General features: G+C 36.6%; 1 protein-coding gene across 1 annotated transcript in view; it reads left to right on the forward strand.

Moving 5' to 3' along the window:
* Window positions 1-13,108, forward strand: part of LOC149794750 (equilibrative nucleoside transporter 1-like) — a 98,291-nt gene extending 85,183 nt beyond the window's left edge. The window contains exon 15 of the mRNA XM_089964377.1: window positions 11,740-13,108. Within this exon, the coding sequence (XP_089820503.1) occupies window positions 11,740-11,860 (121 nt within the window). The 3' untranslated portion in view covers window positions 11,861-13,108. The remainder of the gene's footprint in view (window positions 1-11,739) is intronic.
* The last annotated feature ends 10,637 nt before the right edge of the window (window positions 13,109-23,745 follow it).

Consider the following 23,745-nt stretch of genomic DNA (forward strand, 5'->3'; position numbering starts at 1 on the left):
GGATAACAAGAGAAGTATAACAGTAAATACAAAAGGATAACAAGAGAAGTATAACAATAAATACAAAAGGATAACAAGAGAAGTATAACAGTAAATACAAAAGGATAACAAGAGAAGTATAACAGTAAATACAAAAGGATAACAAGAGAAGTATAACAGTAAATACAAAAGGATAACAAGAGAAATATAACAGAAAATACAAAAGGATAACAAGAAATATCTGAAATAGATGACTTAATCAAAAAAAAGGAGTTGGAGAAAGTTGATAGAATAAAGAAGAGACATTTGGATCCACAAAACAAGAGAAATATCAGTGAGCTGATAGACTTTCATAAACAGCGAAGGACATTGCTAATGACAGAAATAGATACTGTTGGCAAAAACTGGGATACAGCATTGCGTAAATAGATAAGAGATGGACCCCTCCCACAAAAAAAAGAGGCAGAAAGAGTAAAACTGCTATAGTCCTCAAATGTGCAAGAGACTTGAAGACAAAACGTGATGTGTTGGAGTTGGACAGTAATGAAGAAGAATATGACACAATTGATGAATGTGAGGTAGTCAAAGGAGAACAAGAAATCATCTTTGAAGGACCGTCTATGAGCTTTGTAAAGCCAAACAGTCAAGGGATTAATCAAGACCAGATTACTGAAGTAGCAACACCTACATCACAAGAGACAATAGAAGACAGCACTGAAGTACCTACAAGAAGTGAGGAGACAATAGAAGACAGCATTGAAGTACCTACAAGAAGTGAGGAAATGATAGAAGACAACACGAAGTACCTACATTGAAAAGTGGGGAGGGTGATAGGATATAGTACTGAAATAACTACAACAGGCAGTGAGGGGACAGTAGAAAACACTGAAGTACCCACATCAAGAAGAGAGGGGATGATAGAGCAAACTGCTGCAGATGTCATTGCAGTTCAAACAGAGCAACCACAGTCCCTCTATTTCAACGCAAACATGGTGATGGATGCGCTAATGTCTGCAATGTCTCAGTTCAGTTGTGGCAGTTTCAGCATTGAAGAAGGCTTTAGTGCATGCATGGCTATATCCCTGTGCACAGCAGTAAAATATTTAGATGGTGGCCTCACTTTAAATGCATATGACTTGCCAGGCTGTCTGAATGTTTATTTGAATTGTGTGCAAAATGTTTAGTCACACATGGCATTCTAACAAATTAGGACCATCATTCCTGCCTGATGCTAGTAAGATCTTGGGTGTCACTGGTCAGTATTACATAGAAAAGGAAGTGTGGTGGGGTACTAATGCTGGAATTGACAAATCCATTCTTTATGATGTTTTTCAGAGTTGCCTTTCTAAAGAGTCAAAGTAGGCAATTATTATTACCCTCAAGCCAAGCCATACATTTTTGGTTTTGATTAAAAACCAAATACAGATGGTTTTTAACTCACATGTACGTTACCAGAAAGACATCGACATTACCAGAAAGACATTACATTTCATGAGGCTGTAGAATAAGGAAATGGTACAGCAGTCCTTTGCTGTCGAGATGACAAATTTGCAAAATTTCTTTTAAGTGAATATAGTAGAATGATTCAATGTGATCTACATGAGGGGCAAGCAACTGTCCTAATTTCAAAAAACTAAATAAGACATCAACTTCAAGTTTGCCCTCTTTGTGCTATACTGAGGCAGATATTCTGAAATCAAAGTGACAACTGAAAAATTTAAATGAAAAGAGAGATTGTAAGAAAAATATGGCAAGCAAAAACAGTATGTGGTATGACAGTAATGCTTGTAGTTTATCTTCGGATGAAACAGTAAACAATCTAAAAGATAGTGTGAATAACATCAAACCAGTATAGATGGCAGTTATCAGAAAAGGCAGGACATGACGATGATAGCTATTGGCAAGTTTTCACAAAATACACATTCTACTGGCGCAGGGACTCAAACCAGTATAGATGCAGTTATCAGAACAGGCAGGACATGACGATGATGGCTGTTGGCAAGTTTTCACAAATACACACACTACTGGCGCAGGGACTCAAACCAGTATAGATGGCAGTTATCAGAAAAGGCAGACATTACGATGATAGCTATTGGCAAGTTTTCACAAAATACACATTGTACTGGCGCAGGGACTCAAACCAGTATAGATGCAGTTATCAGAACAGGCAGGACATGACGATGATGGCTGTTGGCAAGTTTTCACAAATACACATTGTACCGGTGCAGGGACTCAAACCAGCATATATGGCAGTTATCAGAAAAGGCAGGACATGACAAAGATGGCTATTGGCAAGTTTTCACAAATACACATTGTACCGGTGCAGGGACTCAAACCAGTATAGATGGCAGTTATCAGAAAAGGCAAACATGACAATGATGGCCGTTCATTTTGATGGATGTTAGAAAAACAACTGACAATATTCATTGGTTTGAAGACAATTACTATGGTCAGAAACGATACACTCATAAACTGGCATAAATGATAAAACAGTACTTCAGGTGCTGTTGATAAGTTGCTTCATTTGGTTTTTTAGGTCTCTCCAACACCCAGTGTCATTTAGGGACGAGACCTCGGGTTGTTGGTTAACACTGGACAACAAATTTTTACAAAAGTCATGTTACTGAAATAAAATTAGTCAATTCTTATCAATTTTTATGTGCTGAACACGAATATGACAGTCAAATTGCAAAATTGGCTCTAGTTTTTTTGTAATCTGCAAGAAATTAATGTTTACATAACGAAATGCATTCCAATAGTAAAAGGTCAACTGTAATAGCCTACCTATAAAAAATCAAGTCATTGACTACATCTTAGATTTCTTCGCCTGTCTCTTGTACAGCTGTTCGGGAGCATCTCTGAGGAGTGTCCAGCAGTAGTCAGCCAGCATTGTAGTGGACCATTTTCCCTGGTATCTTTGTTCCATTGTTGCGATATCTTGATGAAAACGTTCGCCGTGTTCATCACTAACAATACCACAGTTGCTAGGAAAGAAATCCAAATGGGAATGAAGGAAGTGAATCTTTAGAGACATATTGCAGCCAAGTTTCTTATACTTCATCAACATGTCTTCTACTAGTTCCTTATAGTTTTCTGCCCTAACATTTCCGAGGAAGTTTGTAGAAACTAGGCGAAAAGCATTCCATGCTTGTTTCGCGTCACCTTCCAGCAAGTTGTTGAACCGGTCATCTTTGAAAAGCTCTCGAATCTGAGGACCCACAAAAACTCCCTCTTTAATCTTTGCTTCGCTGAGTCGAGGGAATTTTTCATGCAGGTATCGGAATGCTGGCAAAGTCCGGTCAATGGCTTTCACGAAGTTCTTCATCAAACCTAGTTTGATGTGAAGGGGTGGTAGCAAGATTTTCTGAGCCTCAACCAGAGCTGGGTGTTGGATATTCTTCTCTCCAATGGCTACATTCTGCCTGTGAGTCCATTCCTTCCTCATGTAGTGCATTTCCCTTGCTCGGCTATCCCACTCGCATAAGAAACACATGTATTTTGTATATCCTTGCTGCAGTCCCATTAAAAGGGCAACTACCTTCAAATCACCACAGAGGTGCCAGCTGTACTTGTTATACTCAATGGAATTCAGTAGCTGCCTTAAGTTATCGTATGTCTCTTTCATGTGGACAGCATACGCTACTGGAATAGATGGAAGAATGTTTCCATTGTGCAAAAGCACAGCCTTGAGACTCAGTTTCGAAGAGTCCACAAATAGTCTCCATTCTTGTGGGTCATGAGTGATTTTTAAAGCATTCATGAGGCCCTCAATATCGGAACAGAATATCAGATTACTTTCCTTTCTGAAGAAAGGCTCCAATTGCTGGTGGCGCTTTCGATATGCAGTAATTGTGACATCTTCTTCTAGAAGATTCCATTGTTGGAGTCTTGATCCTAGCAATTCTGCCTTGTTCTTTGATAAGTCCAAATCACGAATCAGGTCATTTAGTTCTTCCTGTGTTATTCTGTGTGGGGTTGATGATGCACCACAGTGAAAATCTGGATCACTGCATGCTGATGGACCAGGAGAAGAACAGGTCGACTCACCTTTGTCTTCGTCAGATGAATCAAGAGAATATTCTGCTGGAGGTTCTGGAATAGGAAGTCCCTCACCATGTGGAACTGGTCTCAATGCAGACGGAATGTTTGGGTAGACTATTCTCGACTTCTTTCGCTTCGTTATTCCGCCGGAAAGAGGAGGAACCAAGCAGAAGTAACAGTCATTTAGGTGGTTGCTTGGCTCTCTCCACACCATTGGGACTGCAAACGGCATTGATGACCTTTTGCAATTCAACCACTGTGAAAGCTGTGTTGTACATGTAGCACAGCATATATGCGGAGCCCAAGGCTTGTCTTGGTCACCAACCTTGCATCCGAAGTAAAGATGATATGCCTTCTTCACTTGAGAATTGATACTTTTCTTCTGGTTGGCAAATGTCACTTCCCCACAAATATAGCAAAAATTGTCCGCGGTATTAACACACTTTCGAGGCATTACTGTTCTTTATTGTACGTAAATGGATAAAATAATAAGTTTTATGTAACAGTAGCTTGAACTGTCTCGCACAACATCTAAAATATTTTAAATGCTGAACCTATCTGATTGGGCTTTATATAGTACACTGCTTACGTCAGCTTCAGCAGCCGCCTGGCATTAGTATAATAGGCCTACACATGTATAGTACACTGCTGACGTCAACTTACTTCAGCAGCCGCATGGCATTAGTATTGCATTGCATCAGAAAATGATGCAATCAACTGTGGATGATGTGAGCATGATGGTATTATGCAATGTTACATCCTTATTCCGGATGTTGCTGCAGTCCTACTGGAGAAATTTACACAGTGAAACATAGAAAATGAGGTATATGAATATCTTCAAAACGAGAGCCAATACAAATTTTTCACGGTTATATTCGTGTTCGGCACACCAAAATACTACAGATTAGGGCCTTTTCAAGTCAGTAATGATTTCACTGTTGACCAGTGTAATCATTAAAGCTTTTACACCATTTTCAGCACAAGAGAATCTATGGCAGCCTATTTTACTACTGAAGAGGTCGTAAAAGGCCAACGTGGGGTTTAAACCAATATGATGAAGAGCAAGTAATCATGAAACAATATCTTATACCACTCTGCCAAGTTAAAAGTACATCATGTTACTGCTTGGCCACCAGTGATGCTGCTGCTGTTGACAAGAGACAGTTGACAAGAATGATGTTGATCTTAAAAGTACACTGGGCCCAAAATAATTATTCCTCAATTTTCATCCATTTTTGTAATCTGATTCAAGGTGGGTTTTAGATACTAAAAAAATGTTTTCAGGACAGGGACAGCCATTGTATCAAATATTTTAAGTACATCCAGTGGTTGGTTGGGATGAAAATCATGGAACTAATTTATTGTGGCCTGATGATGGCAGAAACCTGATCGATGATAATGATAAATTGAATTGATCAGTAGAAATGTTGAAACAGTTTTGACATGCTATATTTCTTTTCTTGTTTTATATCAATCATGCAGCAAGGCATACAAATAAGACAGGTCTCTTGCAGAAATATATTTTTAAGACAAGAGATTATATAGAGTACAAGCAGGCATAAATAATGCAGCATCACTTTCACAAGTTTAAATTTTTGATTATTTCTGACAAATCAAGAAACATACATGGCTGATAGACAAAAGAACAAAAGATGATTGATTACAAACAGTGGATACAAATAAAAATGTGCAGTAGATTGTATATCTAAGAATTCAGTATAGATTATCTCCAGTCAGCAGTATTGATCAGCTGGCAAGAAACTAATACTTGAAAATTGTGCACTTAAACATTACATGAAAAAATAAGAATCCAGCACTCAAAATTCCCTGTCAGACAAAAGGCCTGGATTACCTTTGGTAAGCAGGACCTAAGCATGAACCAGATGCGAATTCTTTCCCACATTACAAGGAGGCCGATAGAATAGAGTACCTGTATATTGATACAGTAGCTATATTCATGTACAGGGAACAGTTTTCAAGTCAATAAACGATAATAACAGTTAATAATCTTTTCTTACCTGTTTTGATGATTCTGGAAGTGTGCATGTTTTTTCAGTTACTTGTAAAATTGTGTACTTTATGCATGCTCTACAGATTTCATGTTGTTTTCTTTACTAGGCTGGGTCCATCCCTAAATTAAAATAAATTTACGCATGCAAATATATGCATGTGTTGATTATAATTAATGACTTGTAATATAAACTAGAGACAAATATAAAAAAGTATTATAACAATTGACATGTTTAGTTATGACAATCTTGTGGATGATGTGTTTTCTAAGTAACAAAAAAGCAGGCTGGGTGTTTACTAATAATACAATCTAGGCTCAAGAAAAAAGCAACTAAAAGGGGGTTTAACCAAACCAAACCAAACTATGATTGTATGTCACTAATGCGCACCCAGAAATTGTAGTTTCGTTACACATTTTTTTAATCCACAAGAAAAGTTGTTTGCTTTAATAACATCATATTTATTGTGAAAACCATGTCCATGTTTATTCATTTCTTTGCAGATAATTATTGCAAAATACATGACCACCTTTTGAATTTTTAAAGCAAGATTGATTAATAGAATTTGACAGTTGCTAGTAATACCATTCAAAATACCTGAAACATTAATCATTTGTGTTATCACTTATATTATGTATCATTATATTGCAATTTATTGCTCATACTCACATATTATTTGACATTTATCTTCTATCTTTATCTTTGGTACCCTAATATGCTTTTCTCCAGAAACACTTGCAGATCTAATTCCCACAGTAAAACAAACCATGGCCTTACAACAAAAGAAGTTATTGAATTAGAATTTGTTTGTTTGTGAAAGCCATGTGCAGACACACCTTTTATCCCGATTTTTTTGGGATCATTCAGAATATTTTGTTTCAAATTCAGAAAATCCCAATTTCCTTATTTTTTGCACAAAATCCTTATTTTTAAAAATGACAAAGAATTTTTTTTTAAAATACCTTTTGACTTATGATGGCTGTGCAAAGAGAACAAAAGTGAAGCATAAATTCTGTGAGAAATACTCTACAGTCATACCATGAAAATCAGTCATTTTTCCATTTTCAAGAAAGGACAGTACCATACACCCAACAGACCACCGGCTGACCAACTGGACCAGCCAAATCCATGGTATCAGTACTTGGAGAACCAGCATGACAATTGGAGCCATCAAAGACAGCCCAACCATTTGCACCAAACCAGCATTACCAGCCAGACTACATGACTTCGTGGACATGACTTGGTCATTCCTACTAGCATATCCAACAGTTACTTGTCTGAACATTCTGATCCAACCATGGAAAGGATAAAATTCAGTTTTGAAGTGGAAAATATGTATGAAAATTGCCTCCATCTGAATGCCCTTCTCTACCAGCAGTTGATACTACATACAAGGTCAAAACCTCAGTGGATGTTGAAAAAGATGACCAGCATACATCCTTTATAGTTTTACAACAGTCGTCAAAGATTGCAGGAATTAAGCACATCTTGGAAAAAATTCACAACTCCTGTATTTGGATGGCCATCTTTTTAGTAAATCAGTTGTCTGCAATTTTCATGTGGAACTCAGGGTTAGAAGCAGATCTCAAAAACCTCAACAACAACAAAACAAAACAATTTTTTTTACCTCAGGAAATACCCACCCCCAAATCCTTTAAAAAATGAAGAAAACAAATAAATTTTAAAAAAAAGTGTCTGCACCACTTTCTTGCAAAGTGGACAGACTAGTGTTTAATGCCTTGTCTAAGTGGGTAAAAAAAATGTGTCAACTTCATCCCTACTCTGCCTAGCATCAAGAAGTGACCTTGCCTCAAAATCAGTATGCCATATTGCCAGGGTAGTCAGTAGGGCTGCTTACCACACAATGGTGAATGTCTTTTTGCAATCTTGACCTGTAATTTGACCTGGTAAAAAGATATGCACTCATGTGATATCTCTCAAGCCCTACTATGTAGAAACCCTGCGCATCCTCCTCTTTCTTACGCCATTCCCCACATCAGTTTGAGGGTCACATTGAGCATGTGAGAAAGCAGACAGCAGAGAGGTTGCTCCCTCTACTCTTTATGTAAGCCCCTGTCTCTGCACAACACCAGTAGGTGTACCGGTAAAGGGTAAAGGAATATCAACAGAAAGACCGCTGGGTTAATTTTCAGCAACGAGGGCAATCTTTTTGTGGCCAGGTGAGCTACAGGTGGCCATATGCCCCTGCAGATATGCCCAGAGGGAGGGAAAAAGTAAAATTCCTCATCTTCCAAGTCTCCCACAGGGTTCCCACATAAAATGTTGCAGAGTTTGTGGAACTGGGCCTAATGGGACACACACCACTGAAGCAAGCAATCTGCCAAGACAAGTTTTCAAGCAGAGTTAATAATTGCATCATCCAGACAAAGAGGTTGTCCATTTCCATGGTCTAACATGCAGTGTGGAGAATCTTTTGTGATTGGGGCAGTAGGAAATGCATGCATCTTATCTGTCCCTCTATGATTGCAATGGTTTCTTCTGTCTCTGCTATTAAGGGCTGTTGGATACTTTGGTCTAACATGCAATGTGGAGAATCTTTTGTGATTGGGGCAGTAGGAAATGCATCCATCCTATCTGTCCCTCTATGATTGCAATGGTTTCCTCTGTCTCTGCTATTAAGGGCTGTTGGATACCTTGGTCTAACATGCAGTGTGGAGAATCTTTTGTGATTGGGGCAGTAGGAAATGCATCCATCCTATCTGTCCCTCTATGATTGCAATGGTTTCTTCTGTCTCTACTATTAAGGGCTGTTGGATACCTTGGTCTAACATGCAGTGTGGAGAATCTTTTGTGATTGGGGCAGTAGGAAATGCATCCATCCTATCAGTCCCTCTGTGATTGCAATGGTTTCTTCTGTCTCTACTATTAAGGGCTGTTGGATACCTTGGTCTAACATGCAGTGTGGAGAATCTTTTGTGATTGGGGCAGTAGGAAATGCATCCATCCTATCTGTCCCTCTATGAATGCAGTGGTTTCTTCTGTCTCTACTATTAAGGGCTGTTGGATACCTTGGTCTAACATACAGTGTGGAGAATCTTTTGTGATTGGGGCACTAGGAAATGCATCCATCCTATCTGTCCCTCTATGATTGCAATGATTTCTTCTGTCTCTACTATTAAGGGCTGTTGGATACCTTTGTCTAACATGCTCAAGTTCTCCAAGGGTTCTGCCATTGACTTTAATCCTCATCTCCACAATCTTGTTGAATATTTTTAGCTGATGAGCCCAGTGTTGTGCTTCCTTCAAGAACCTTAACCCTTTAAACCATCTTTCTGATGTCCTTTGTGTTTGCATGGAGAAAATGAGATTCATGCCTTATCTGTTAGAAAGAAAGGTTATTACACCTCAGCAATAGTTATGAGTCTGTTTCTCTCCTTTATTGGGGTGGCCGAGTGGTCTAAAGCGCTCTTCGTTACGGATCACTGCCATCTCACCTCTGTCTGCGGCGGTTCGAGTCTAAGATTCAGCCAATGTGGGCATGTGAGAAAGCTTGCCAGTAGCTTCTCGTGGGTCGGTGGTTCTTTCCGGGGTTTTCCGGGTTCTTCCTCCACCATTAATACTGGCCGCCATGTATAGCCTATCGTGCTGAAAAATGGCGTTAAACCCCACAACAACAACAACTCTCCTTTATCAACTGGGTAAACTGGGATTTCTGTTTTTTCTCTTGTCAAGACAAGAAGTTCGCTCATCACAATAAAGGGATACTAATCCATGATCTGTGACGCATTCAGATATCATGGAAAAGATGCTATTGACCATAACAAGTGTCTGTCCATAGTCAACATATCCAGGTTACACTAGCTCACCTTGTTCTCAAAATGGAACCGTTCTTCAATCTTGACATGGTTCAGCTTATCAAAGTTCAAGCCCTCATCTACCATGTCACAATTTTCATTACAAGACTTGCTTCCTTATAGCACTAGGTTCAGCTTGCATGGTGAGTGAACTAAATGTGCTGTATTTGGAGCCAAAGTACATGCAGTAAACCAGATTACCATCGATAGGCAGCCACCCTCTCTCCTCATTCAGTTCATGAAGAGAGGCAAACCTGCAGAAGCCAGTAATAGCCATCGGTTGCTATGTGAGGTGCATCGAGAGTGTCCATGGTGGCCACTAAAGTCTTTACTACTGGTTTAGGCAGCAAAGCAAGGCATAACCCCAAAAGCACTGGCTGCTTGGCTAATTGGGGTTATTAGAACAGTATACTCCAGACTGTCACAGGATACGATAAGATTTGTGAAGATAAGCCTAGCTTTCAAAAGGAATCTCCCAATTCAAGACTTGCTGGAGGCTGGCTGGCACACTCGGTCTACATTGTCTGGCTTTTATTTGCATGGCATGACCTCACAGAGGTCAGTCTTATCACTCTCTGTATACATCTTTAAAACTAGACATGACCTTGCAGCTTTGACTGACTTTGCAAGGTGAAACTTTTGCACATTAGCCAATGACTAGGTGTGAAATCTCACAGGATTGACCTCGCACATGTAAAAATGCATGATCTTTGCTTGTGTTACCTTCATATTGAAAGTTCGAACTTTCAGTTTAGCAATCATTGTGCTCCTTCAGTGTAATGTGGGTATAGGTTGGATGCTAAAGCATTTCCTCTTACAGAATAATGTGGGTATAGGTTGGATGCTGAAGCATTTCCTCCTTCAGAGTAATGTGGGTATAGGTTAGATGCTGAAGCATTTCCTCCTTCAGAGTAATGTGGGTATAGGTTGGATGCTGAAGCATTTCCTCCTTCAGTGTAATGTGGGTATAGGTTGGATGCTGAAGCATTTCCTCATTCAGAGTAGTGTGGGTATAGGTTGGATGCTGAAGCATTTCCTCCTTCAGAGTAATGTGGGTATAGGTTAGATGCTGAAGCATTTCCTCCTTCAGAGTAATGTGGGTATAGGTTGGATGCTGAAGCATTTCCTCCTTCAGTGTAATGTGGGTATAGGTTGGATGCTGAAGCATTTCCTCATTCAGAGTAGTGTGGGTATAGGTTGGATGCTGAAGCATTTCCTCCAGAGTAATGTGGGTATAGGTTGGATGCTGAAGCATTTCCTCCTAGAGAGTAATGTGGGTATAGGTTGGATGCTGAAGCATTTCCTCCTTCAGAGTAATGTGGGTATAAGTTGGATGCTGAAGCATTTCCTCCTTCAGTGTAATGTGGGTATAGGTTGGATGCTGAAGCATTTCCTCTTACAGAATAATGTGGGTATAGGTTTGATGTTGAAGCATTTCCTCCTTTGGAGTAATGTGGGTATAAGTTGGATGCTGAAGCATTTCCTCCTCTTATCTATTCTTCTGATATTAATGTGCTTAGGTCATGTATTTGACGAAGGAAACAGATTATTTTAGTAAATTATAGTTCTCAGGATAAAAACTTGCCCAGTTAAGTCGCTGTCATTTCCTTCCACCCTTTCCTGCAAATCCTAGCAGCCTGTTTTGGTCAAGATTAAACAGGTAGACATCAGGATACAGAAGATCACCTAATGGACAGAATGGGAATTAATTTAAGTTACTTCCCTTCATCTGTTTGTCATGTAGTAGGAAAGGCGATATTTTTTTTTAAATTGTCTGTCAGGGAGTGCTGGTTTTGGAGGTAGTGGAGGGAATTTTCTGTGTAAATGTGATTAGTAAGGTAAGTGTTTTTGGAGAAGTATACTGTACTACAGCATTTACTTTCTACATATTACAGGTTGGTTGACCCTCAACTAGCTGGACGTGCTGGAATGTTGATGGCCTTCTGTCTGGTGTTAGGGATCACATTGGGGGTAAATTTTGCCCTGGCTATCACGAAGATGGTTACACAAGCATAGAACTGATCAAGATTATGAGTGGGTACAATGTTTTTGTGGAATTTGTGTGCCACATATTTTGTCAAGTATGAAGAACACAGTGATTTTTATATCATACTTGAAGTCAAGGTATGGAATCTTCAGTCCACCTTCAGATATGGACAGTGTCACTTAAAACAGAAAAACATTTAAAATACTTCTAAAACCTAAAACCTGCTCAATAGAACTTGTCCAGATTTGACAGGAAGCATCCTGGCCTAACTGGGTTTCAATTTTATATAAATTAAGTTGCTCTGCTATCAGATATGGCCACATTTTTTTGAATAAGAAACTTTTTTTACCTCTCAAGAGAAACAATCTTTCTTAAAAGGCTTTCACAGAGATGATGTTAGGCTATGGGGGTTCTTGAAAAAAATTATTAATAAAACTAATTTTTAAAACCCAGCGGAATAACAGATCATGTAAATTACCTTTGGTTCCTGTTATATGTTGTTCGCATTGCAAACATTTTTGATCAGAGTGTCACGTTTGTCTTTTTAGTCCCAAACACTCATTTTAGCTTTATGTAGGTAGATTTGGTGTTTACATGCAATCCCTGATTAAAGTTGATGTGGCCAACATTTCAGCATTTAGTACAAATAATGGTAAGCTGCCATTAAGTACACCAATCCTGAGGAGTAGGATACAAACTTTAAATGCCATCTTAAAAAAAATGCTTTAGAGAAAGGTGACCAAATTTGACAGGAAGACAAAAGGGCTTTAAATTTTACAAATGCATGTGTTTGTCTTGAGTTGTCCTGATAAGGGATCAAAGAACTACTTGAATTTTGGTAAATGTGTCTTTTGGACATGGCAGGAAGAAGTGAAAGCTGAAAAGAGAGAATTGAGAGCTAGAAATTATCTTGATTAGGGTTGAAACTTGGCATCAGTACTTTTGACACACTAATACATATATCAGTACAAGAATGGAGAATTGATACAAGATGATACTGTTTTCCCTGTTATGCTTTAACTGAAAATTTATCTGAAACAGCATTTGCTTGAAATACAGGTAATCATTTTTGTTAGGAAATATACTATTGAGAACACTCAGTCACATTCTGCACATTAACACAAAGTAATGTGGTTGGTAATCTGCTACCCCCTTGCCAGTTCCATGCTAATTATCCTGTCTCAGCATCATGTTTACTATAAAGGATCCAATATATATGTGTTCCACATGTATAATGATGTACTTTCCTGGCCATTTAATAACCACTTTTACATGAAGTTTCTGTGTTGATTTGTATCTTTATCTTGAGTAGAAAATTCTGTGTTGTACTGTCGTGAAAGTGTGTATGTTTGGATGGAGAGAGAGATATGCAATCAATTTTAGTCATATGACTACACTGTCGGTAACTTTTAGCTGAAATGATTACTGGTATTATGTTTAATTTTAACTGATATGATTACCTAGATATTGTAAGTAAGTAATCAGCTACTACTTGCACAAGATATTTTTTTTTTAAATTTCAAAACTTATGATTCATGTGCAAGGGTGATCCCTGTGGGATCCCACTCCCAGCTATTGAATTACATTCAAAGTTGCCGAGTAGTCTAAAGCGCTGTCAATCAGGTACAGAGAAAAGAGACAAAATGGTTTTAAACTGATTTTTAGAGTTCTCATGCAACATGGCGGGAATGGCCTGACACAATAGCATCATAAGATGTTGATGACAATTACTGATATAATGTAATATATGAACAATGCTAGAGATTATAAAATGTCCCCAAAAAAGGTTGCTTATAGTTCGACCTAAATGCAGCAGATAAAAACATATCCTGAAAACAGAATACAAATATTACATCCATTAAACATTGAAAGTATGTCTACATCCTTAAGTTCTTGTACTAATTTGTACTATTCTTATTACCTGTACAGTATTTTGTGGTCTACAGCACCTTCTTGCCCCGGGATTTGCCCACATCAAAATGCATCCTTGTTTTAAATTGACGATATTGTTGATTATTGATGATTGTTGTTTGTGTATTATAATGAAATCTTTTTTTTTTCTTCTTTTTTCTCTGATATTCTATCACATTGCATCAATTTCACATCTTTTTCTTTCTTCACTTTTTTAATTAGTTTTTTTTTATCAGCAAAGAAACATAATCATTTATTCAAACTGTTTTGCAGTGGGTCGGTATTGGTATCAATGAACCCGATGATTCTGCATAATAAATTGTAGTGGTTCAGTATCAATGGACCCGATGATTCTGCATAATAAATTGTAGTGGTTCAGTATCAATGAACCCGATGATTCTGCATAATAAATTGTTACCTTATAGGATGGAAGCCATAAAATCGTCAGGGAACACACATACACACACAAATACACACACATCAGATACAAATTATCAAAATGAATTTTAAGCAGAAGTTTTTAATGCAACAAAATTATTTCTAAACAAAAATGTAGGTTTCTTCAGCAAGGAAAGATGATTTAACATTAGCTGATTAACCAACACTATTTCAGCTAATGCAGGGCAAAAACCCCTGTACCCACTCCCGTCCCACCCTTCATAGTAGCATTTCTCCCTAGAAGATTCTGCATCCACATCCCCTTCCTGTTTCATTTCCATCGTGTCTTGCTGCTTTATTTTTAACTGCAACCTCTGGTATACACGTGATGGGTCTCATTTGATGTTATGACTGCAATTTGGAAACTAATGCCCAAAACAAGTGGAGATAAGTTGGGAGATACTGCCCAAAACAAGTGGAGATAAGTTGGCTATGTGGGTAATTCTTAGCATACTATAAAATGGTAATGTTTCAAGGTATCGCTGATTGATTGCTAAATGCTATATATTGTTGAGATTATGTCCATGGTGTAGAAATTGACAATGAAAGCAATTACAACTGACCTTAAGTCACTGGTACTGAATCAGTTTATTGTCGTGTATTATACATACTACATAATGATGGAACATTACACCAGTATTGACCATAAATTGTATTGTAACCCCTTTTATATATATATATATATATATATATATATATATATATATATATATATATATATATATATATATATATATATATCCATGTCGCATTAAGGGATGCATTTACCCACAATGATATGAGTGGGAATGCTGGAGTTAACCAACTTTGACCCAAATCATCCTGGTCTAAAGATCTTTAAATATTGGACAAATGGTGCTGATGTGCCATGAAAAACTGATGAAAATACAAACATAAATGTAGAGAAAACATGAAGCAATTGACTTGTACAATATGCAGTTACCAGCACTGGAAGAATTTTACACAGAAATTATTTTAATGACCTAGAATTCTTGGCAAACTGCTATTACATTTGGATATTGAACCTGGAACAATTAGATATGGAGTACCACAAGGCTCAATTCTAGGTCCATTACTATTCATTTTATTTATTAATGACCTACCACTTTTACTAAGGGACTCAATATCATCAAAAGATCTCGATGCAGATGACACAACATTGTCAGACATCCAAATCACAAAGCATGAACTGGAAATTTCTTTACAGGATGCCCTAAACAAACGAAACAACTGGTGCACAAGCATTGGCATGGTGGTAAATACTGGGAAAACTAAAATATTACTTATCTCAACACGGCAAAAAAGGACAAATCCAGATAGTGATGAACTATGTCTGACATGGAAGGATAAAAATTTGCAAAATCAAAGATATCTGTAAAAAGTTGTCAATTCAGGTTTATGGCTTCTCTGTTGGATAAGACATTTTCTCCCTGAAAGACACAGAAAGCAATTTTATAACAGTTACATACAACCCTATTAAGACTACTGTAATACAGTATGGGATAATTCAAACATAGCAAAGCTGGCACATCTTCATTTTGGGCTAATATCAATCCAGAAAGAAAGCAAGAAAAATTTTGCTGGTAAGTTAAAAAATATTACCTATACAGACCGAATCAGTTTGAGAAAAGCCAAATTAATATACGGAATATTCAAAAATAGTGCTCCTGAATATTTACAATCACTATTCCAGTATAGGCTACCTGGCAATACATCCCACCTGCGATCCATGTCTATCAAACAGTATAAAATTCCCAAACCAAATAAGGAATTATTTTACAAGTGTTTCCAACACTGTAACTTTGCTCTGGAATAATATTCCAGTTGAGATTAGAAATGCCCGCTCTGTTTCCTTCATCCAAACCCATTATATCCAGTGGCTTCAGAGATGCAGTCAAATAAAAAAAATGTTTGTATGAGAGCCTCAAGGCAGATTAGTTCTTAGCTAAATGTTTTACCCTTTTTAAATAAAGTCATTGTTATTATTGGACAGATGTCAGGCATGTGAGTGAACTCTGGCCCATATTGGGCCTCTTACTATGCACATTACTTGCTTGCTTTTATCCATTTTACCTTTTTTCCTCTCTCTCTCTCTCTCTCTCTCTCTCTCTCCACCGCATTGTTTCAACATGTTCGTATTCAGTCTAACAGAATTTTGTTTTCAACAAACATCTGGAAGGGGGGTGGCAGATGTTTTACAGACACAAATTTTGTTTAAATATATTTTCTGTATGTTACTGTTATAAAAGTGTTTGTCTGCAAAGATATTTTTTTGTCTAGATTCTATTTTGTTTACTAATTTGGAGTGTTTATGTTTTTTAAATTTGCATTTAAAAGTTACTTATGACACAGCTAAAAAATGTACTAGCTTGGGAAGGTATGTACACTACATGTATGTCTTAGTTTTTCATGACTTTCTTAGCTGTAATGTCAGAAGTTTCTTTTAGACTATGATAGGTATATTTGTAATTGCCATATACTGTCCCAGAATGTATCCCCATGCTCAGAATGGAGCTAACCTTATTATATTGGATGGTGTGTTATTTTTCATTCCAGTATAAAGGTTCCTTTTGTTTTCTACAGTTTTGCTGTAAATATTTGATTGAATGTTAGAAATCCTGTTTTGGTATGTTAACAGTCCTAATATACCCATGATGGTTTTTGAGTGTGCTTTTCAGAAAATGTTGATATATATCATGTTTGTTTAGAAAATTTAAATTGATCTTAAATAATTTTTTACTGCTTTTTATGATTTGCTTAATAGAAAAGGATCCACAAATATGGATAATACTACAGTGGTCGCTGAATAAAGTAGGGTCGATTCTAGAATCAGCAAGTTCAAGAGGAAATTGCTCCATCATTAGAAAAATTTGCGGAGCATTTCTAAATATAAGGGATTTAATTAAGTAATTAAAGGTTGGGTATGCACATGTTATCAGGTGTATATGGTGGCTTCGGATCGGGGGTACCATGGTCTCTATTGTAAAAGGCCTCAAAATTGAGGGATAAGTGGAGGTTTCTAGTGCATTTGCTTAATGTTACTGGTATGATTTTGTAAATATTAGCATTAGTCCTACAATAGACAGTGTAAAGCATGTGAACATGTATGAACATGTCTTTGATTTGTTTATACATTTAACTGCAAAAGATAAACATAAAATGAAGTAGTTCAGTTTCAGATAGTCTTTTTGTTGGACAGTAAGTTAAGATGTGGACTAAGCTTAATTTGAAAGGGTGGCTAGGTCTGATTTACTTGGTTTGGTCAGTATGTTTTCCAAATTGTTTAAACACTTCATAACCACAAGACACAAGGCTATTAAAGCTTATCTACTGGTCAAAATGCCATTAACTGAATGATTGCTCCTAGGTCAGAATAAAAGACTTAGATCAATCTCTTACGGTTTGTAATGTGTGTTGGCACTTGATGTCGTTAGAATGAAATGCACAAAATCTGGGTCTGAATTAAAAAAAACAAAGAATTACCATCAAACGTTATTGGAAATTCGTGTTAAATAAGTGTAAACATATTTTCAATGTAGGAAGTCGGTGTGTGCGTGTGTGTGTGGCTGGAGCCAGGTACATTTTATTTTGATTTCTGGCTTTCAGCTTGGAAAAAAAGAAATTGCTCTGATTCATTTCAGAATAACACAGTATTATATATAGTAGATTCTTTGCGGGGAAAATATTAATTATCTTCATATAAAGAATAAATAAAGTGTCTTGGAAATCGCAGCTCCCACCCACCCCATGAAATGGTCTGTACTTTGTTGTATATGAATTTGTTATGTGTATGTTAATTGTTGTACAAGTTACTAAAAAAATTTAACTGCAGGATAGAAACTTGATTGATTTTGGATCCAGTGAAAACACGAATGAAAACAGTTAAATGAAGTACACAAGTCTCAAAACTGTCACCATGAATATTAATGTAACTCAGAAATGGATACAAATATACAGCAAGCAAACACATTTACTTTTTATAATGAACTGCCTTACACACTATGATTAGATTCTAGATTCGAAACTAGATTCTCACAAGTATGTAAAACGAATTATATCTCACCATACTGCTGATCTGTTGTTGGGAAAAAAAAGTACAGTTCATATTACTGGTACGTCCTGACAAATTAAATTCACAATTGGAGTTCAAAATTCATATCTTAGGAATGAATTCTTGATCCTCCATCCCCTTTTCAGTGATTCAGCTGGGTTGTCCATTACACACTACCAGGTATACTGCCTTGCTATTGCATTAACAATAGTACTTTTTAAAGAACATTTAAAAGACCCAAAGTGCTAAAGTACCCATGAACATGAAATATGGGTATCTCGCTGCAAACAACCAACAAGATACATCAATTACTCAGTTATGATTAGTTGGGAAAAGAAAAAAAAAATCTCGGTAACACTGTACACATCTAAGAAATCCATTACGTTGATTACTTCTAATGTATTACCAAGTTATTGTGTTGCCTTATTCTGTGACAGTTACAGAGTGGGTTGAGTCTGAATACACTTACTGTAAAAGACAGTGATGACTTGAGAATGTTGATGCAAATAGGAAGCATAGACACTGAAGACTGCAATTTACTTACTATATTATTGATATAATGGGCAGGAAAACTTTGGGATGCCAAGACCCAGGCAAAATATTTATCAGAGAGGGCTAGTAAACTTAAAACAAGCCTGAAAACAATGAGAAAATAGTTAGTCGACTAGATAAATTACATAAAAAAAAACTGCTGTCCCAAACATCTTTGGATGATTCTCTATGTTAGGAAGGAACACATGTACTTAACACATTGACATATGCTACTAAATACCTATGTTTTTTTAAACACTGCTTATTTTTCCTTTATGTGAAATGTTTCAATGGATTTGGCCTAGATATCTTTCACAGCTTTCCATTGATATGCTGGCATGTGGCACATGTCAAACAGAGGTTCATTTAATATATTTGTAGTTCAAATTAATTTCTCACAATACAACTATTTTTTAAACAATAATTGTTGGAATTATTTTATTATGAAAACTGAAAACATGCTTTTGATGTCATTTAATTTGTAACAAGATTCCTCGTTAATTTCTGTTCATACCTTACAGAAACTGCTGAAGTATCACAGTACAGTGAAAAAGTACTGGAAACAAAATATTTCTATAACCTGGTATATCTGTAACTGTCCAACTCTAGTTACCTGTGTGCAAGTTAAACATAAAAGAGTGTCGTCAGATTAAAACATCTGATTAGCCAAACTCAGGGTTGTTTAAAGTGTACTATTTTCTGCTTGTATAGGATACATTGGGATTTTTAACATTTTGGTTTCATTACCACAAACGTATGCAAATAGATATTCTGTTTTTCATATATATGTTTGTAAATGCTATTTTTGTGTGTCTACTCCTTGATTTGTCATGTTGTTTCCTTGGCAAAAAAGATCTCGCAAAGATCTGATGCATTCATATTTGCTTTATAATTTGTTTCTTTTAGTCTTATATATGAATGTCTGTGTGTGTGTGTTGATATATATATATATATATATATATATATATATATATATATATATATATATATATATATATATATATAGTCAAACCTCATCAAATAATTATAATGGCCATTTTAATTTTCCTTAGAAAATTACCTGTTTAAAGGTCCTGTATGTAATTGTCACCAACAAAATGTTTCTTAGCTATCATATATCCTTATAAGTTGTTGAGTCCAAGTGCAAACTGCGCAAACCCAGATATGCCGTCGTATAATGTGCCAGCAGATCTGGGTCTGTACAGATTGTATGGAGTAATTAGTAAAACAACATAAACCATGATCTGAAAGTATATTATGCTATGGCAGATCAGGATCTTTGTTGTTTGCAGTTTGACTCCACTTATAAGCGAGTATATACAGTACAATGGTTTCTGCCTGCCTTCACAGGAGAGTATCTGCAGTGACCTTTAGTCTGTGCTAACCTGAATCTTGTTCAGTGAGGAAGACATTGAATAGATAAAGTAATATCATGTGAATCGATGTGCAAGCATATTATATTTCACTTGCACTCACCATATTCTGTTATGCTGACAGTGCAACTCAAACATGTCAATATGTCAGATTTGAAAGTGAGGCAGTTTTTATCATTATGGCACAGGGTCAAAGCAATTTGTTTGCTGGATGGTGTCTAAAATAGTCATGTTTTCACAGCAGAAATACAAGTTGATTTTTGTGCCAGTTGCACAAGTATAGTTTGATATCTTTGATTGTGAAGTAAGCCATTTCAAAAGTAAAACTTAATCTTCACGAGTTAATCTCATTTCATTAAGGTCAGAGGTTAACATTTAAAATTTGTCTGTAAAGGCAGGTGAGATTCAGTTCATGGGTCACAAAAAATAGTCATATAAGGCTTTTTTTATTTCCAGTTCATCACAGGCTTCTCACATAATCTTACTTTCATTCAATCTTGGCAAATGAGCAACTGGCTAGAATGGATATTGTTCTTAAAGCATGCGCAGCTGATTCCAAGCCAAATTTATGCAATTTGGCCAATCAGAGAGTCCGTTCTCAGTTTTACAGCTGATTCCAAGCCTAATGTATACATAATGGCTAGTTAGGGTCCATTCTCAGTTTTACAGCTGTTTCCAAGCCTAATGTATACATAATGGCAAGTTAGGGTCCATTCTCAGTTTTACAGCTGTTTCCAAGCCTGATTTATACAATTTGGCCAGTCAGAGAGTCCATTCTCAGTTTTCCAGTAGTATCTAAGTTGTCATCCAGCAGTGAAATCATTGTTGTTTTTTTTTTCCTGGTCCACAAAACAACACTCTGTAAAGTAAGCAGGATACAATAATCTGGTGTGGATATAAATTTGGAAGAGAACAACATGTACCCTATTTTTTATCATTTGAATGAATAGTGCATGAGACAGTTCAGATATAATAATTATAATAATAATAATAATAATAACATTAATGATATTTTGTGCATGGTATTTGTTCAAGTCAATTTTAAAATTGAATCTGGGTGGCAACTATTGTTAGGTTTGCATGCATATATATATATATATATATATATAGACACACACACACATTTCTTAAATCAAATATGAAATATTATTTTCTGATGATGATGTTTTGTACTCCCAGATCTCAGTCCTGTAACTGACAAGTATGTTGTACTTTCAGTGTCACTACTTGCTTTCATTTGAAGCAAGAGTTTAGAAAATATTATGATCCATTTTTCTTAATACCAGTGATTTCATACTAATGGTAATTATTTACAATATTTGTGTTTTTCATTGCACTGCATCATGGAGCTAGGTGGACAGATTTTTTTTTTTAGTTCACCAGGTCATTCAAGTGCCTCATCTGTTTTTGCATCTATCAACCAAACTTGGCACAGAGGAACCTGGCATGAACAACTTTGAACTGTCATAAATGTTGCTCATCTGCCATTAAATATGGCCACCATTACTAAAAATAGAAAAACCATTAAGCATCTGCTTCTCGACAACTGCTGAGTAAGATTAGATTAAACGTAACAGAAAGCATCCTAGCATTAAGGACTTGAATATTTGTACAAATTGTACTAATCCAGCATCAGATATGACTGCCATTACTATATATATATGGTATGCAGTAGTGTTTTACTCTACTTCAGCACAAATTGTCAATATGATGCAACTAAGTTTTTTAAATGACCATTATTAAAATTATGTTTGATGATAATGGCAAATCCCTATGTTTGATGATAATGGCAAATCCCTCCTCCAGTACACCTTAAATGGTTCGATTCCAGTCAGTGGTTGACATATTATTAAAGTTATGTTTGATGATAATGACAAATCCCTTCACCAGTACAACTCAAATGGTTCGTTCCAGTCAGTGTTTGACAATCCCTCCACCAGTACAACTTAAATGGTTCTGTTTCAGGCAGTGGTTGACAAACGTACACCTGCTGTACACGGAGGTTTAGCTTTAGACTGAAAATTGGTTTGTGTATATGTAAGTTACTTTGACCTGCTGTTTGGATTTCTGACTCAAAATGAAGGGAGGGGAAGAGTATTATGACTCTGTGGTTTTAAACTAAGAAAGAGAAACTAGCTAAACCAATAAATTTAACAAATAAATATATTTTTTCTTAGTTACAAAGTGAAAATTTTAGAAGAACTTGTTTCGATGTGTTAACCAGATGACTGAAACGACATCAGTTTGCTGTTGTTTACCCATGGCAGAACAATGATTTGTATACTAGGATGTACTGAAACGACGTCAGTTGGTTGTTGTTTACCCATGGCAGAACAATGATTTGTATACTAGGATGTACTGAAACAACATCAGTTGGCTGTTGTTTACCCATGGTAAAACAATGATTTGTATACAGGATGTACTGAAACGACTTCAGTTGGCTGTTGTTTACCCATGGCAGAACAATAATTTGTATACAGGATGTACTAAAACAACATCAGTTGGCTGTTGGTTACCCATGGCAGAACAATGATTTGTATACTGGGATGTACTGAAATGACATCAGTTGGCTGTTGTTTACCCATGGCAGAACAATGATTTGTATACTCGGATGTACTGAAACAACATCAGTTGGCTGTTGTTTACCCATGGCAGAACAATGATTTGTATACTCGGATGTACTGAAACAACATCAGTTGGCTGTTGTTTACCCATGGCAGAACAATGATTTGTATACTCGGATGTACTGAAACAACATCAGTTGGCTGTTGTTTACCCATGGCAGAACAATGGTTTGTATACAGGATGTACTGAAACAACATCAGTTGGCTGTTGTTTGCCCATGGCAGAACAATGGTTTGTATACAGGATGTACTAAAACGACATCAGTTGGCTGTTGTTTACCCATGGCAGAACAATGGTTTGTATACAGGATGTACTGAAACGACATCAGTTGGCTGTTGTTTACCCATGGCAGAACAATGATTTGTATACTAGGATGTACTAAAACGACATCAGTTGGCTGTTGTTTACCCATGGCAGAGCAATGATTTGTATACTAGGATGTACTGAAACAACCTCAGTTGGCTGTTGTTTACCCATGGCAGAGCAATGATTTGTATACAGGATGTACTAAAACGACATCAGTTGGCTGTTGTTTACCCATGGCAGAACAATGGTTTGTATACAGGATGTACTGAAACGACATCAGTTGGCTGTTGTTTACCCATGGCAGAACAATGATTTGTATACTAGGATGTACTAAAACGACATCAGTTGGCTGTTGTTTACCCATGGCAGAACAATGATTTGTATACAGGATGTACTGACGTACACAGAGCAGACTAATAGGCTCAATAATAAACAGATTAACAGAAATAAGAAAGAAGTAATTCTTCAAAAATACAGTATGTTGCCAGATTATGAAATTAAACCCTTTTTGGGCACTGAAGCATTGTATTACTTTAAGTAGTTGGTAAAAGCATTATCAAAATTCAGGAGCTGTGAAATGATTGTGCCATAACTGAATATGATGTTTTTATTGTACATGTACATGGGTTTTAATGTTCTAGTCCCGGTTTAGATACACATCTTTGCCAAACCAAGGTTC

This window comes from Sinohyriopsis cumingii, chromosome 7 (assembly GCF_028554795.1).
Source record: "Sinohyriopsis cumingii isolate HCF-2022 chromosome 7, ASM2855479v2, whole genome shotgun sequence".
Taxonomy (NCBI): Eukaryota; Metazoa; Mollusca; class Bivalvia; order Unionida; family Unionidae; genus Sinohyriopsis; species Sinohyriopsis cumingii.